An 18,437-nucleotide genomic window follows, 5' to 3' on the forward strand; every position below is an offset into this window, starting at 1 on the left:
GTGGTAAGGGTGGGCAATGGGGGTCAAGTGACTTGCCCAGGGTCACACAGCTGGGAAGTGTCTGTCTCTGGTATATTTTTAAAAAATGTTTTCTTGATGTCTTTTTCTTTTTCATTCTTTTTTTTTGGCCATCAGCTTCTCTGGTTAATTTTCTAATTACAAGGAGGCAATTAATATTTTGATTTCAGTGGTGGAAAGAGCTTTACTTACCAACTGGGAAAATCTGGGAAGGCTTCATAGAAGACGAAGGACTTGAGTTGAATCACTAAGCAAAGAAAAATTGCCCAAAGAAAGATTAAAATAACTTGGGGAGGGGCAGCTGGGTAGCTCAGTGGATTGAGAGCCAGGCCTAGAGACAGGAGGTTCTAGGTTCGGGTCCGGCCTCAGACACTTCCCAGCTGTGTGACCCTGGGCAAGTCACTTGACCCCCATTGCCTACCCTTACCAATCTACCACCTATAAGTCAATACACAGAAGTTAAGGGTTTAAAATTAAAAAAAAAATAATAATAACAAGGCCTCCCTGGTGTCCAGGTTATTAGGGGAAAAGAAGGACTCCCTTTTTAAGGAAACTTCATTGTAGTAAGGAAAGGTTCTAAAGAGGCATAGGATCTTCTGACCTATTAGAAAAATGTCGTAGAAGAGAAAGGGAAAAAGAAGAAAGACCATTGCCTTTTCAAATCTAAGAAAAAAGATAAAATGCTTTTCTTAAAAGGAGGGATCTGTTTACACTGAAGAGGAAACAGATGCTTCCAGGTAAGAGATGAGAAGAAACTAGAAGAGGAGTAGTAAGTAGTTAGTGATCTCCTGCTGAAGCAGCCATTCATTCATCACACCAGAACAATAGATGGGGCTACCGCCTTCATTGGGAGAGATGGGACAGAAGAGAAACCTCCACAGGCCTCAACTGGAAAAGTGCCTATTGGAGGGTAGGGGGTGGGGCCCTCCTCCCAATGTGGGCATAACTATAGAAGGCATCAACAAAGATTACTGAGATTTGGAAGCAGGACTCCAGACCCAAGGGGCAGAAGTGGTGTTTTCACTACTGCTATCTGTGGAAGACAAGGGATTCAGAAAAGAAGGCCAGACTTAGGAGGTAAACAGCTGATTAAAAATGTGCTGACAATAGGATTCAGATCTCACCATGGCCTAGGATGTAGCTGTTGATTTGTTTCAATCTTGTTCAGCTCTTCATGACACTATGTAGGGTTTTCTTGACAAAGATACCGGAGTGGTTTACCATTTTCTTCTTCTCCTGCTCACTTTTTTAAGTCTTTAATTTTAATAACATTTCCACATAAGTTTTCTCAAATTATATGATCCAAATTGTCTCCCTCCTTTCTTTCCTCCCCTCTCCTGGAGCTACCAAGCAATTCAATCTGGGTTATACATATATTTGACAAATACATGATGCAACACGTTTCCACGTTACTCATTTTTGTAAGTGAATAATCTTATAAAACCCAAACCCCCAAAAACATACCCAGATAAAAAAGTGATAAATCATATGCTTTCATCTGTGTGCCCAATTCCACCAGTTCTTTATCTGGAGGTGGATAGCATTCTTTTTCAAAGTTCCTCAGTTGTTCTGGATTGTTACATTGTCCAGCTTATTTTACAAATGAGGAAACTGAGGCAACAGGGTTAATTGATTTATACAGGGTCACACAGTTATTAAGGATCTGAGGCTTGACTTGAACTCAGATTTTCCTGACTCCAGGCTGAGAATTAATAATTTTAGCAAAGATTTGTAATGGTGTATTACCTGTAGTCTTGCAAATCTAATCAAAAGCCTTTTTAAGTGTAAGAGGGAAGGGATAAAAGTGTCTTATAAATTTCCACCAAGACACATACTACAGAAAGTATATATAATGTAGGCACAAATAATCAAGACATCTAGTTCACAGGAGACAAAATCCAAGAAAGGAATTCGTATTAAAATCCATGGTTTATTTATCAGTGTACAAGGTGTGAGTGACAAATGATGAATCAGAGATCTTAATGGGAGGAGGAAGAATTGACCTCATGGTTAACATGGCAAACCTGGATTGAAATATTTTAGAATAAGGATGTGCTTTATTCAAAGAAACAGGAAAAGTTAAAAAGGTGTGTGTGGGAGGGAGAATTGGGGAACCCAAGAGCATAAATAATTAGGTAAAGTTCAAGAGGAAGCAGAATCAGAAGTGATATTATAATTAGAGTATTCTGCAGACCAATAGGACAAAAAGGATGAACTTGGAATATAAATGACAGGGCTGATACTAAAGAATATAGCTGTAGTAGTGGGGGACATCATTCATCTGGAAATATGCTGAAACTCTGTGCCACAAGCAAAGCAGTCAATAACTTCTTGACTTGCCTTAATGATAACTTTGTCTTTCAAAAGGTGAATGAATAAAGCATTCAGGAAATCAGGAAACAGTTCTTTTCTAGATTTGATGCTCACCAACCAGAACTGGATGCTTGGTATATAAATTATAGAAACCTTGGGGCAGGGAAGAGGAGGAGGGAAGTCGTGGTGACCATTTCAGCTTCAAATTTCTGACAGAGGGGGGCAAAGTTAAAAGAATGTATTATGAAACTAATGGTTAGAGACCATCTAGAAAAGAGAGATAATCAAAAAATGTCAGCATGACTTCAAAAACAGGTCATACCACACTCCTCTCATTTCCTTTTTAAATAGGGTTACTTAAGATTGATAGAAGAGGAAAATATTTTAAATTTGACTTGCCTGGGTTTTTACCAAGCATTTTGACTAATCCTCTTACGCTATTGTGGAAAAGATGGGGAGAGGTGTGCTAGATGACATTACAAAGAGGTGTAGCCATGTCTTTGTTAGCTAGATACAAAAAGTAGTAATTAATGAGTTAAGGCTCATTTAGGAAGTTCTTCAGCAGGGTCTGTACATATATCTGTGCTTTTAATATTTTTACTAATGACCTTGATAAAGGCATGGATGACATAATTTTCAAATTGTGTTTGTCATGAAGCTGGGGGTGGGGGGTGGTAAATGACCAATTGCTAATCCCTTAAATGACAGAGGTGAGATTCAAAAGGTTTCTCAAAAGGCTTTATTTTCATAGACTGATCTGAATCCAATAAAATGAATTTTAATAGGAATAAATGTAAAGTAAAAAACAAAAAACAAAAAATAGCCTTCCATTATAAAAACGAGGAAAATATATTAGAGTTCTAGTGGGATAATCTTGGATTGCTTACATTTTTTTAAATTGAGGATCAAGTGAATCAAGGAAAGCATTTTATAAGTCAAAAAATTCTAAAGATATTAAGTGACATTTTGGTTATGGCCACTGAGAAGATAAGATGCCGTTTCTTGGGCTATTTCCCTTTGTAATTCTTAAATACTTGGTAAACAGAGAAATGTTTTACCTTCCCTCCCATATCAGTGCACATAAATAAGTTTTCTGATAATATTTTGCCTAAGGTATTTAATATAGGAGCCTGTGAAAATGAAGCTTTTGATATTTATTAAAATTTACAAATAAAGTATTTTGTGATATGTAGATAAAATTGTTTTTGCTTCATGTGTCATATATGGGGAGATGAACTAGATCTTGAAAGACAAAGGAGAATGCGGCAGCTAGGTGGCACAGTGTGATAGAACTAGGCCTGAAGTCAAGAGCACCTGGTTTCTAATCTGGTCTCAGACAAGCTGTGTGACCTTGGGCAAGTCACTTAAAACCTGTTTGTTGGAGAGAGACAGACAGACAGACTGACAGACAGACTGACTGAGAGACTCTTCTTGTACTTGTGGCTGGCAACTTATGAATCAAATTTTGAAGCATTAATAGTGCATTGGCCCCCTTCCCTATTTTTCTCCCATGCCAAACCTTGGGGATAGGGTTGGTAAGTCATTTCTTAGAGATTGCCAGACCCTTTTCTTTAGGCTTGTGCCTCATTGTATCACTCCTGACCAGATCTGTCTTGCATTATCAAGAGTTGAAAGACATGGGAACCCTGAGGACTTTGCCTAGAAGTGTTATTAATGTGATTTCCTCTGTGAGGGTGACTGCCTTATTCTGCTCCCTTTCATAGAGCATCTGGGAAGCCAGTCTTATCTCTGAAAGAATTGTGACTCTTTCCAGTAAAGCATCCTGATATCTCTTTTGACCCTTAAGACATTTTTTCTGCTTTTATTACTTCTTTCTTCCCTGCTCAGATACCACTTTCTCGAATCTTCCTGCTTGCTAATGCTCTTTCCCTTCTACCATCTTGTCTGATCTAATTAGCAAGCATTTATTATGCACTTGCTGTGGCCCCTGCACTATAAGAACTGGAGATACAAAAATGCCTTCTTTCAGGGAAGCCACAGTCCATTGAGGGAAACAGCATGACAAATGAGATAATCTAGGCAGGGAATCTATCTGTCATTAAAGGGGGGCAGATCAGGAAAAAGGGGACTTTTGTTGAGACCCAAAGGAAGAAAGGAGGAGGGAAGTCAAGAGGCAGAATAAGGCAGGAGAGAGTTCAGGCCTGGTGGTGGGCAGCTAGGGATACTAGGGAGTCAGGAGATATAGGGAAAGATGAGTGTCTTGTTTAAGAGAATAGCTAAGATATCCCTGAATAATAGAGCACATGTTTCCTTGTGTAGATGTAATTGTTTGTTAGAATGTAAGTTTTTTGATCGCAGGAAATATTTCACCTTTGGCTTTATATCTCTAATGCCTTAAAACAATACCTTATACATTTTTTTGTTGATTGAACTTCTTGAGTTTTAGCTGTTCTGCTATGTTTTCAATATGTTCCTTTCAGTCACAACTAAAATCCCATCTTCTACAGGAAGCCTCTCCTAACTCCTCTTAATTCTAGTGCCCTTCCTCTGGAAATTTTTTATCTATTTATTCTGAATGTGGCTCATTTATACATATTAATTTGCGTGTTGTCTCCCTCCATTTATTTTAAGCTCCTTGAAGGACAAAGGATTCTTTTACCTCTTTTTTGTACCCAAGCATAGTGACTGGCCCATAGTAGAAACTTAATAAAGATTGATTGATTGATTGATTATGATAGGTGAGGTTGTCAGATCAGTTTCAAGGTGAAAGAAATGTGTGTAATATCTGTCTAAAATCCAGAATGAACATTATCTGTAAAGAAGAAACATTCCCAAAAGAGCAGAAAGATCTTATAAAAATTTCCATTATTCACTAGTATTATTTTATTTAGTTCTACAAATTCTAGATAGAACAATAAGACCCAAAAAAGAAACCAAGAGACCAAACACCAAGTAAAGAAGTGAGCAAAACTATTTTTTTGTAGATGCGCTGATTGTCTCCTCAGAGAACCCAGAGATTTCATGAAAAATGAATTTAAATCATAACTGCACCACAATGGCAGAATAGAAAACACTCAAACAAGTCATTAGCTTTTCTGTAATTACTGTTTCAGTAGCAGATGAGTGAGATTCCATTCAGAAAAACTAAGTACAATACAAAATGGGCTGTCAGGTTGAACTGAGGCACAGGGAAGGCAACTTGCCTACAGTCACCTAAGTACTGAATAATAGAGGCAAGATTTGAGCCCAGTATACTATCTGCCTTATTATACTGAGAGGATTGCCTTTGTTTTACACAGACCACAACTATTCATCTTTGTTATTTACTACCTTTAATTGGATGAAGGAGCATTGTCTTGTCAACTATAATGCAATCTAATTTGTATATTGGGTTTATGATGAAATTTGTGACTATTTTCTTACAACACAGCAGCCACTTAGCTCTTCATAAGAGCTTGTCTTCTCATCCTTCATTAGGAAGACCAGTGACATCACAGAGTGATGTGTTGACTTGCCTCATGAATTGGATTTAAGTGAGGCAGAGATGCTATTCCTCCCTGATTATTCCATATACCCCTCATAGCCCCAAATGCTGGCTCATATTTCTACTTAGGCAACCAGTGAGTACTTCATGTCTCTGGTATTCTCTCTCCCTTCAGTGGTGTAGATTGTTTTTCTTTGGCCATGTCCTTCAGTAAATCTTCTATAGGATATCAACTCATTGCCATGGGTAGTCTCTCTAGGGGAAGTTTAGAACTATCAGCATTAGCCTTATATCACCTACTCTTCAGTGCTGTCAATGATCCTGATATTTTATGTTTAAAGATACCTAAGAGTCCCCTCTCCACAGAGTATCTTGGTTAACCCTAAAAATCCTTTCAGACCGGTGAGAGAAATACCAGTCTCAGTGTATTTATTTTCCTGTCTTTTATCAGACCAGCTGGAGTAGTATTCACTCCTCAGCCATTATATTCAGGGTTTTTTGGATCATAGATTTAGAACCACAAAGGACTGAAGTCATCTAGTATAATTCCCTTGTTTGACAGAAGAGGAAAATGAAACTGAAAGGCTGAGCCCTCAGGTAGTCAGTGGAAGGTCCAGGGCTCTTTTCACTATGTCACAAGATATTCATCTAAGGATGTGATTCTTTTGAGAAGGTGGTTGGGCATCTCTGAGTTGGATTAGCTGGCTGGGAAGGCCTTTTCAATTCTTAAATTCTGTGATGCAAAGGGCCTTGTTCTGCTGTACTGTACTTGTACTGAGGAGGATCTTGTGGGAGTAAATTTCTAGGCCAACAAAGGAAATTCAGGGAGACCAAATTCTTATGGCTTTGTGGACCACTCTTTATTACTAAGGGCATCATCGTCTTTGTTTTTCAGCAGTTAGAATCAGATATATAGCATTTTTTAAATGGTTTTAGTAATCAGTCATCAGTTCTTAGGTGCTTTTTATGTGACCGGTCCTGTGGGGTAGGCACTGAGAATCTGCAGAGGCAGAAATGAAACAATCTGTGCACTCACCTTGCTTACTTTCAGGGAAACAACTTGTACATATTGGAAAAATATATAAATCAAATACTAAGTAAATTTAGCAAAGTAATTTTGAGGTTGGGGAGATGTACTAGCTACTGGGAGATCAGAAAATACCTCAAGAAGGAGGGAAAGTCTAAGAAGAAATTATTGTAGTATGTTTTAGCCATAGAGGACAGTCTGTTCAGAGGCAAGAGAGGCAAATGTCCTGTACTTGAGCAGCAGCGTTGGAGCTAAACCAGAGAACTTAGGAAGGGGGAGTAATGTGCAATGAAGCTGGAAATCCGGTTGGGGCTAGGTCATGATGGGTGTTGTGCCAATAAGAGGAGTTTGCCTTTGATCCTAGAGGTAGAAGGGGCTAAATGGAATCAAGGAGAGATGTGATATAGTCAGACTTAGACATTCTCATTATCCCTAGCCAGCTGTATGGAACAGGATGGAGGGGAGAGACTCTCAAGGCAGGGGAACCGATTATTAGGGTCTTAAAATAGAATTTAAATGAAAAATGATTTTTTTTCAGGACCTGAATGAGGGTGGTGAATGTGTGAATTGAGAAAAGATGAAGCTAAGAGATACTATGGAAGTCAAATGGACAGGGATTGTTGGTCACCGAAAGAAGAATAACACTGAGATTGCAGACTTAGGATGTGTAGAAGGAGAATGTTGATAGAGAAGTCTATAAGAGGGTTCAGGGTGTGTCTGTGGGTGCGAAATAATGAGTTCTGCTTTGGACATAGTGAGTTAGAGATGCCTGCAGGAAGCCCAGGTGGAGGTGGCTAATAGGTGACTGGTGATGCTCTGGAGATGTAGGCCTCATCTGTGTAGAGTTTATCATTGAACCCTGGGGAACTCATCCACAGAGTATTTCCCAAAGAATAGACATATACTACATTTTTAGGATAACTGTTGTGTTGGGATTTTTCTATTAACTTTTAAAAAAAATTCTTACCTTCCATCTTAGAATCAATACCATGTAATGGTTCCAAGGCTATGGAGCATGACTTGCTCAGGGTTACATAGCTAGGAAGTATCCAGGACCAGATTTGAAACCAGACCTCCCATTTCCAGACCTTGCTTTCTATCCAGTGAGCTTATCTAGCTCTTCCCTAACATAATACTTTCAGAGAAGGCATAGATGAACATTACCAAAAATTTTGTCATGTTCTATTCATGAATATCATTTTTCCTTATCTTTTGTGTTTATGATCATCAGTAATAGGGAAATTGGGAAGAGGAGAGGATCTTAAAGAAAAATATGAGTTTGGTTTTGAACATGTTAAGTTTATAGTATCTATGGGACATTCCGTTAGATATATCTAAGAAGCAGCTGGTGATAGGACTGTGTTCAAGAGACAGACTAGGGTGAGGATATAGAAATCTGGGAATCCTCTGCCTCAGGATGATAATTGAGCCCATCAGTGATGATGAGATAACAGAGAAAAAAGAGGGCCCAGTATGGGGCCTTGGAGGAAACCCTAGCTTAGTGATCATGACCTGAACGAAAATCAGCAAAGGCGAATGAGGATTGTTCAGATGGGTGGGAGGGTGTGAACCAAAAGAGAGCCATGACAGGAGAAAGAAGCATCTACATCCAGAAAAAGGTGACACCCTCCACCTCCCACACCCCCAGTGTCAGAGACTTTCAGAGAGATCAAGGAAGAGGAGAGAGAGAACAAAAATCAGTCAGCAAAAAAATTTAAGGACCCGGGGGGGGGGGGGGGGGGCAGCTGGGTAGTTCAGTGGATTGAGAGCCAGGCCTAGAGACGGGAGGTCCTGGGTTCAAATCCGGCCTCAGACACTCCCCAGCTGGGTGACCCTGGGCAAGTCACTTGACCCCCGTTGCCCACCCTTACCACTCTTCCACCAAGGAGCCGATACACAGAAGTTAAGGGTTTAAAAAAACAAAACAAAACAACAAAAAAATTTTAAGGACCTGTCATTTCAAGAAGGTTGAGGTTTAAGAAAAGGACATTAAACCTGGCAATTAAGGCAATGGTAACTTTGGAGAGAGCAGTTTCAGTGAAATGGTGAGGTCAGAGGATTTTAAAATAAGTGTGGGATTGGATAGATGATTTCTGAGGTCCCTTCCAATTTTAATTTTTTGATCCTTTGACCATTCTCTACTTTCCATATCAAGTAACACGGAAAGTATTGGCTGATTCAGAAGGTTGGGTGAAGAGTCAGCCTTGCTACTTACTGTGTGATCCTGGGATCAGAAGGTGACTTCTTGATGAACCTTTGTTGACTTACCTGCAAAATGTAGCTAATAATATCTGTCCTGCCAGCCTTCCATCCTCTCTGTGAGGATTACAGTAGAATTGGCTATACATGTGAAAGTACTTGCAAACCAACTACAGGACAGGGGGGGGGTGGGTAACAGCAGGTCCAAGAGTATTTCAGTTCCTGAAATGCTTTACTTTGAGCCAGGAGACAAGTGATGCTTTCCCAAACTATTTTAGCTGGTACATAAATAACAAAAACAACAAACACACCTCATCCAGGAAATGCTGTGGGAGAAAGAGCTTCTGTTTTTTCATTTGGAGATAGAATGTCTGCTTTATAGGATTTTAGAGTCCTTGTGGTTATCATCTTCTGACTGTTAAATGTAATGTGCTGCTGGTGAATTTTGTGTCTTTGACTTCCAAAAATGCATGACAATAGAGTAGGATTGTCAATCAGAGGCACTCTACTGGCCTGCTGCTCCTAAAGGACCTACACATCTTTAGAAACAAGCTTACCATTCACTCCACCTCCTTAAAACCTGAGACAGAAATTGGAGAGTTACTTTACATTTTTGATGTTTTCTAGAACCACTCAAGCTTTTAAGTAAGGCACAATGGATACCAAGAAAAAGAAAAATGAAAGATCACCTGGGATTAGAGAAGATTGATTATGATATTTCTTTCTTTGCTATTTTAAGGATATTACCTTAAAAGTTGAAGTTCATCATGCCACTGTAAAAAGCGCTTAAAAATGTTAATTTTTATGTTAGGTTTCTTTTGGATATTGGCACTTCTGAAAGCTGAAATTTATTATGATTTCTAGCTTTTTGTTTTCAGTTTTCAGTTTGAGGAATAAATTCTTCCAAATGAGTACTCTTATTTAAAAACATTAAATTTCATAGCTTCCCTAAAGAAATATTTTCATCCTTGTCATATTGTACACTTCCTTATTTTTCATGTGAGGTTTTGTCTCCATGTTGCTAAAATGTGGCACCCAGAGCAGAACTTTACATTAATCAGACCACAGCTAAAGTATTATCTGTAGTTCTGGATCCCACATTTTGGGGCAGGGGAAGAATTTCTGACATCTGTGTAGGGCTTTGGGGTTTATAAAATGGTTTACATGTATTGTCTCAGGATCCTCAAAGTACCCCTATGTTGTTATAGTCTCCATTTTACAGATGAGATAGCTGAGGTTAACAGGATGGGATTAAGTAATTTGATTGGAGTCATACAGCAACTGTAGGAAGTCTGAGGAGGGATTAGAAACCAGTTTTTTCTAACTTTAGCATCTGCCTGTTCTATTCACTAATGCGGATTCAGAGGAAGGCAGGAGGAAGATCATGCAAGGTCTTGGGTCTATGTCAAGGGATGAACTATGGAAGGAATTGGGCAAAAGAAGATTTCAGATTTCAGAGGGTGGTATGAGAGGTAACTTCAAATGTTGTAAGGTCTTTGGTGTGAAAGAAGGATTAGTTTTATTTGGTTAGGTTTAAGAAGGCAGAATCAGGAGCCATATGGGGGAAGTTACAAAAAGGGAAATTTAGTTTTGATGTTAAGGAAAAACTTCCCGATAGCTTGAGAAGATCTTGTAGGGGCCCAATGAAAGCGTTTTAACAACGGGGGAAATGTTAACATAATCAGCAGTGGAGAAGCTAGGGAGAAGGGAGAAATTAAAGAGAAAAGGGAATAACTGAGGGATCAAATTCTCATTCTCATCTTCTGAGAATTTGGTCCCTCAATTATTCCCTCTTTTCTTCCATAAGGAAGATCCTCAAGGGGAACATTTAACTGTTTTCTTAGTAAAGTAGGAGATTAAGAGACCTCCACTGAAGGAGAATGGGAAAAATTTGTGAGAAAGTTATATTTTAATAGTCCCATGGGAGGGGGGATGTCCGAAATGGAGACATAGACATATGTCTTTCCCCTTTCCCAGTAATCAGTCAACAAGGTCATATCATTAGACAACTTGGTGAGGATGGTGAGGGAGGATGGTTTTCTAATGAGGTGCAGAGGGAAACTATATTATTTGAAATTTTGTATATGAGGCTGTTTTCTGGTGATTAATATTTGCACCCCATACTTGTTTAGAAAGGTCTAACACCTCTGGTGTAAAAGGCTTGCCAAGCTTTTTTGGGGGCAGTTTCATCCACCTTTGGTGTCTGTCTACCTTTTATCCAATGTCACCTGTGCTCTAAAAACTGTAGCACCAGCAGCAACCACACCCCAGTAAAACCATCTCAGCAGACAGGACAAGTGAGGCTGAAGGGGGAACCAACAGGCCTCAAATCCATTATCAGTGATTTAGGGGCGTGTTTACCTCAAGCATGTGACAACTTCTCCTGGAGGAATGGGCAGATGAGAACAATTTGTTCCAAAGGCCTTGAAGGCAGCTGCAGTAGGAACTGTGGAGCACTTAGAAATTTGGTCAAACATGGAGGACGCCCAGATCATCCACTGCATCCAGAGCCATCACCAGTTATCCTGACTTTTGTCTTGCCACTGGACTTGGATGGCCCTGGAAGAGAGGGAAGCTGATGACTTTGTGCAACTCTGCCTCACTAAAATCCAATTCATGAACAAGTCATCATCCTGTGATGTTATTGGTCTGCTTTGAAAATGAAGGGTGAACAATAATAATGACAATGTTTTATTTACTTACCCGTGCAAGAAAAGATAATTTTCTTTTATAACTTCCAATATAATGCTATCATCTTTTAAAAAATCCTTTTTTTAGATACAGTTATTTTTCCAAGATGTGTTCATGAAAATGTGTCCCATCTTTGAAATGTTACTTCTGGCTGCCCACATCAAACCAGAGGCTTCATGTAGAAATTTGATGTCTTTGGAAAATGTTGGTTCATTAAAAACTGTATTTTTTTTTAAACCCTTACCTTCCATCTTAATATCAATATTGCAGTGGGGGTTAAGTGACTTGCTCAGGGTCACACAGCTAGGAAGTACTTAAGGTCAATATTTGAACCTAGGACCTCCCATCTCCAGACCTGGCTCTTTATCCACTGAACCACCTAACTGCCTCATCAAATAACTTTTTAAATGGTAACTGTTAAGCTGACTCTATATGCTTCTGTCTTGGTGTTAAAAGTTTATGTTACACTGATCACTCTTGTTTCTGGTAACCTCAACCATCCAGAACCTAGATGAAAATATACTTCAGTATTGTTATGATTAAAAATGATGAGGGCCAAGATCAAAAGGAAGAATAGTATTTTAATAAAAGCCATGCTGATAGAGATAAACTGACCACGCGCCTGTAAGAAACCTATTCCAACCTCACCTCTGCCATTTACCTCTCCTCTCTCCGCAAGCTCAGGTAGCTAAAGAGGAAGTTCCAAGTCACTTCCCCCTATTTTAAAACAGTCCCTCACCTTCAATACGTAAGGAAGGTTGTCGCCAGTTGGTTTAATATTGTTTGGGAAGTGAGTCCTGTTGATTCCCCAACTTAGTTATCTATTAGTTATCTCTCCCAGCCTGGATGACACTAAAAAAGCTTTGTGAAGTTGAGGAGTTGGAGAACCCAGTTGGAAGCATCAGCAGTGAGAATTGACTGTAAAAGCCCCTCAGCCTGGGCCATTGGACTGGGCTTCCCAGAGCCCTCCATGATTAAGGTCAACTACAAACATTTGTTACACTTTGGCTTTGTGCAAGGCCTTCTGTTCAAGGCTGGGAGTACACAAAGACTTATTAGCCTCTTTTCTCAAGGTGCTTATGTACTGGAGGCTAGGGATGGGTAGTGTGTGATTTAATATTTACATAGTACATTACCAACACAACTCAGTTAGCATTTATTGAGCTTAGAAGAATTCGAGATGCAAAGAGAACTTCTCATCTAATGGTAGAGAAAATGTACATTCAAACATCCATGTACAAGATGAATTGAGGGTTATAAGAGTCAGGAGGACTGGAAAAGACTTTTCACACACACACACACACAGAAGGTGGGACTTGAACTCAGGCTGGGAGAAAGGCAGGGAAACGAGGATGCTGAAAAGAAAGGAGGAGACCAGGCATGGAACAACCAGAGAAAATGCTAGGAGTTGGAATGTTGCATGTGATAGCCAGCAAGGAGGCCAGTGTCACTAGACTGCAATTACTCTGGGATGACTCTGCCATATTATAGAGTATCACCATACCTAATGGTAAATTTGGCAAGCATAAATTTTCGAAACCTTATTTTCATTTATTCAGCACCCTATTATGTGCATAATAGTGCCTTTGGTGACACTTCTGGATCCCAGAGAAGTGCCCAATCTTGGAGAAGGTCTCAAGCTGGAAAGACTTTTAGGTGTGAACCTGGCAATGGGCTCTGCAGAGTCTGTTGTCATCCAGGAAGTCTAAACATAGATGGCAAGGTGCGTTATCTGGGTGGCTGCAGGATGACGACTTCTTTAGTCAGGGCAACTTTGTGAGACTTTTGTGAGATGTTGAGCATCAGAAAGCCTGTGCTGAGCTAGGAATATAAAGGAAAAGTGATCCTGCCCACCCTCAGGGAGTTTATATTCTGTCAGGGAAACTACATCTGGCCATATAAAGATAGACTAAGTAAATACAGTCATTGTTGAGAGGACTTGGAGCTAAGCTGTGAGGAACAGGTGTGAGAAACAAAATGGAATATACAGTAAGTGAAGGGAAGAAAAGGAGTTTGGAACCAGGTTGTGAAAGAGTTTACAAACCAGAGTTGTCCTTGGTCTTAATAGTGAACTCCTAGAGCTTATTAAACAGGGCAGTGATGTCTCAGTCCTGTGCTTTTGGATTGCTGTTCCAGTTGTAACATAGGGCTTGGTTTTCATGCTGTCAGCTGATTCTTCTCTTTCCTTTCTTAGCCAAACTCCTAGAAAAAGCTGTCTGTACTGGTTATCTCCACTTCCTCTGCTCTCATTTGTGACCTCATCCATCACTCAACAGAAACTGCTTTCTCCAAAGTCACCAGTGATCTCTTAATTGTAAAATCCAGTGAGTACATCATCCTTACTGACCTCTCGGCATCTTTTGACAGCGCTGACTACCCTTTCCTCTTGGACATTCTTATCCTTCCTGAGTTTTCTTCTTGGTTCTCTTACTACCTTTTAGACCACATCTTATCATCTCTATTGTGTTCCCATACTGGAGGTGTGCCCCAAAGCCCTGTCTTTGGTCTCCTCCTCTCTGTATACTTTCACAGCTCCTGGATGTTGCCTGGAGACAGCTAGGTGGCACAGTGGATAGAAAGCTGGATGTGTATGCAGGAAGACCTGAGCTCAAATTTAATTTCAGCTATTTTATTAGCTATGTGTGACCCTGGGCAAATTATTTAGCCCCTGCCTCAGTTTCTTCATCTGTAAAGTGAGCATAATAATATCATGTTTATTTGTAAATTGCTTTTCAAGCTTCAAACAACCACTTAAATGTTGTTGGTGGTAATGATTTCATGCAAATGATTCCCAGGTCTCTGTGTCTAAACCTAATCTCTCTACCGGTCTAGGTCTAGGTTTGGGCTAGCTGCCTCTTGGATATTTCTAACTTGACATCATGCTGAGGGAGATAGAAAGTTTAGATAAGGAAGGAGCTGTTAGAGTTTAATAGGAGGCTAAAATGCCAACACAGCAACTTAGGATAAACAATCTAACCTGATATTACAGGCGTTACAAGTGCGTGCTCATGTGTGCGTGTGTATGGAGTGGCGAAATCAGCATGTGTCCTTTGAGTGGCCCGTTCTCTGTTCCCATAACCTGGGTATTAGTGGAGAGCAGAGACGACATAGAACCACGGGGATGAGAATCCCTGGCCTGGAGACCTAAGGAGAGCTCTCAGCTGTTTGAAATGTCTTACAACTGACCTTATGTAGTAGGCAGAGTAGTATGATTTAGAGCAGTGATTCCCAAAGAGGGTGCTACCGCTCCCTGGTGGGTGCTGCAGCGATCCAGAGAGATGGTGATGGCCACAGGTGCATTTGTCTTTCCTATTAATTGCTATTAAAATAAAAAAAAATTAATTTCCAGGGGGCTAAGTGATATTTTTTCTGGAAAGGGGGTGGTAGGCCAAAAAAGTTTGGGAACCCCTGGTTTAGAGCAAGGTCTGCCACCAGACAGTCATTTAGCTTCCCTCTTAAATCATTGGTCCTTGTGAAATTAACTCCCATTCCCCAGATAATCCTGTCCATACACAAAGTAGGGTGTCCTTCAGTTTGTTTTTCTGCCTCTCAGCTAGGGCTGGCTCTTTTGGTGGCCCATCTTTCCTATTGTGCACCTGGGTTTCTGTCTGATTTTTTGTGTGTGGTTCTGGGGTGGAAGAAGTCACTTATTGTTCTTTTTTGAACTTCTTGATCATTACTCAATCCTGGGTTATTATGTTTTTTTGTTTGTTTGCTTGAGTAGATATATGTGATCCTTGCTCTGAACTCCTCTTCTTATACCAACTAGGGATTCCTTTGAGCTAATAATAAGCAGCAACTTGGAGAGGATTAAAGGAGGGGTAAGATAGGAATGGTATTAGTCACCCATACCTGGATTAATTTAATCAAATTCCTTTTCTCCATACCTAGTTAGCAGGTATATAACAAGAAAATGGGAGGATTTGGGTGGGAGGAATTAGAAACAATTATGCATTTTAGTTAGTAGAGGTTAATAGGTGCCTTGAGGGGTGGGGGGAAGGTGCTTGAGACAGCCAGAGAACTTTACAGAACTACAGCAGCTACTAAGGAGGAAGTCCAGGGAGTGTACTTCCTGCCCCCTCCCAGTGTCAAAGTGTGATTGAACTTAGTGATGATCAGTATAGAAACCTAATTGTTTGGGGGGGGGGGGGTGGGTAGGTGCTTTGTGTGATAGGTCTAGGACTGATCACAAATTCAAAGCCTATGCTTTGATATATTATGAGTAGCATTATGGGAATAGAGGCACTACTGTAGCCTAATGAAATGAATAAAGAACATTGACAATTAGACTGGAGGGGACCTAAGATTAGGGAAGTCAGGATGTCTAGGCTGGGAGGGAACCTAGAACCCAGGATGTCAGGGCTGAACAGAAACCTCAAAATACGGAATGTTTTCTTCCTCAACCTGACAGGCTCTGGCTCTTTGATTCTGACCAAGTCATAGAAGAGTGCCCAAACAACTCTCAGATTTAAAGTGTAGAGCAAGAGCTCACACATCTGCATCAAGACGGAATGTCCACAATATGGGAGATGAGGCTAAGAGGTTCATTGAGCCTTTCAGAGAATCCTCCAATATCAGGAACATTTTAGAGACCTCCTTCTGCATTTAAACTAGGTGGCTTTCCCCCATTGAGGTCACAGAGTGTTAATGAATGGTGCCAGGCAACTCGAATGACCCAGAGCCTGTTCTTCCTCATCTAGGAAAGTGGGACCATGGTGGCAGCCCACACCTTCTCTCGTGGGCATTGTCTGAGTCAAATGAATAAAAACACTGAGGAGGTAATATTTATTGAGAATATTATGATCAGTGACATTATTTTTAGTTGTAGAAACTATTGGTGGTCAATACTAATCTTCCTGATTTCAGATCTTAAATGTCAGTGTTTCTAAAGTATTAGTTCTCTTAGGCTAGACTAGAATTTGTCCAACATAAAACTCTTTTGTACTTTTTATGGAATTCAGAACCTACTTTTTTCTCACCTTGGTTTGTGGTGTTTTGTTTTTTTTCCCCCTCTGCACAGATAAAACAGGAAAAGGAGACAGAAGTCCTGTGTAGCTTGCAGTCATGCCATTCCCATTTGGAAAATCTCATAAGTCTCCAGCAGACATCGTGAAGAATCTGAAGGAAAGTATGGCAGTTTTAGAGAAGCAAGATATTTCTGACAAGAAAGCAGAAAAGGTAGGTATTTGGCTTGGTTTTATATTTGATGTCTTTTGACTTTGTACAAATGTAAAAATGAAATCGTATGGTGATTCAAAAACTTTAAATTGCAGTTATACTCTATTCTGGTTTAACTTAAATCTGTTAAAATTATTTATTATTGCTATCCACATATATGATTACTTATATTGGTTTCCTCAGACATTTTTGACTGAGTCGTGTTGTCAAATTAGGTTTTAAACAGTATATTTTATTTGTTCTATGTTTCATTCAGTGAAAACCGAGGGTCTTTCCTACCCCAGCATTCTAAGACTTGCCTATATTTTCTTGAAGAGATTCATATTCAGTGATTTGAATTTAAGAGCTCTTTTGCATTTTATTCTGTGATTTGTGATGATTCTGTAATCTGTTCCTTGAGATTAATTTAAATTTTTTGTTCTTCATGGAGATTTTTTTTAATATCATTTTTTTCAATTAACAAGCATTTATCTTCCCTTTCCCTTCCCCTAACCTGCTCAAAAAAAAAAAACAAAGAAAAGAAAAGAAAAAAGAAAAAACAGAAATACCTTGTTAAAAAATATGTATAGTCAAATACATTCTCTCTTTGGACATGTCCCAAAATACATGTCTCATAAGGCATCTTGGGTCCATTCCCTTCTGTCATGGGATGCAGATCCTCAGGAATCATGATTCATAATTAAACTCATCAGACATCTATCTTAAGGATTATAAAGTTGTTTTTGTTTATTATGATGGTGTTGCTATTTAGAGTATTCTTCTGGTTCTATTCATTTCACTCTAAAGTAGCTCTTTCTAGTTATCTCTGAAGTTGTCCATTTTATCATTTCTTATGGTCCAATGTATTCCATTAATAAAGGTTCTCAACAGCTCTGGGTTCCCATGTATCTCATATAGCCTGCAGAAACATTTAGAGAGTCTTAACATCTTTGGATAATTTCTCTTCCACTGGACTCTGTGGACATCTTGTTTGATATTTAGGTAATCAGAGGATCACTGAATAAAATGAGTTCTGTGGATTCTTAGATCTGTCCAAGAACCTTATACATCTTAATGTATGGAAAACCTCAGGTTTTTTCTCTTTCTCTATCAAATCACATGCTTTTTTGTAATAAAAAAGAAACATAATGGTGTTTTATAACCTTTTTTGTGTTAATAGACCTCTTTGGCATTGAGATGAAACCTGTGGATCCCTTCTTAGAATTATATTTTTAAATTCATACATATTGTATGTATAGCATAGAAATGTTTTTAAATTTATATAATAAGATACATAGAATTTCAAAGGAAATAAAGATATAATTTTTTCCCACCCAGACTCACTGACCAGCCAGTATCAGAGTACTGGAGTCACCAAATTCTGCCTGCCCACCCTCCTGACCACATGCATTGTCTTTGTGGAACAACACAATTTAGCCAAATTCCTTATCCTCCTTGACCTGTTGAGTGTCTTTTCATGCTGTGACTAATGTTCTTTGTTGACTGTTGAATGGTTGAGGAATGTTTCATTTCCAAATCTGGTATAACATCAGCCTGAGTCAGGCCTAACCCACAATGCTTATTGTC

General features: G+C 39.4%; 1 protein-coding gene across 1 annotated transcript in view; it reads left to right on the forward strand.

Annotated features, from left to right (window-relative positions):
- CAB39 (calcium binding protein 39) overlaps positions 1-18,437 on the forward strand; it is a 111,366-nt gene that overhangs the window by 41,484 nt on the left and 51,445 nt on the right. Inside the window, exon 3 of the mRNA XM_044673284.1 lies at positions 16,714-16,871. Coding sequence (XP_044529219.1) covers positions 16,758-16,871 — 114 coding nt within the window. The 5' untranslated portion in view covers positions 16,714-16,757. The remainder of the gene's footprint in view (positions 1-16,713; positions 16,872-18,437) is intronic.

The sequence above is a fragment of the Gracilinanus agilis genome, chromosome 4 (genome assembly GCF_016433145.1).
Source record: "Gracilinanus agilis isolate LMUSP501 chromosome 4, AgileGrace, whole genome shotgun sequence".
In the NCBI taxonomy this organism is placed as follows: Eukaryota; Metazoa; Chordata; class Mammalia; order Didelphimorphia; family Didelphidae; genus Gracilinanus; species Gracilinanus agilis.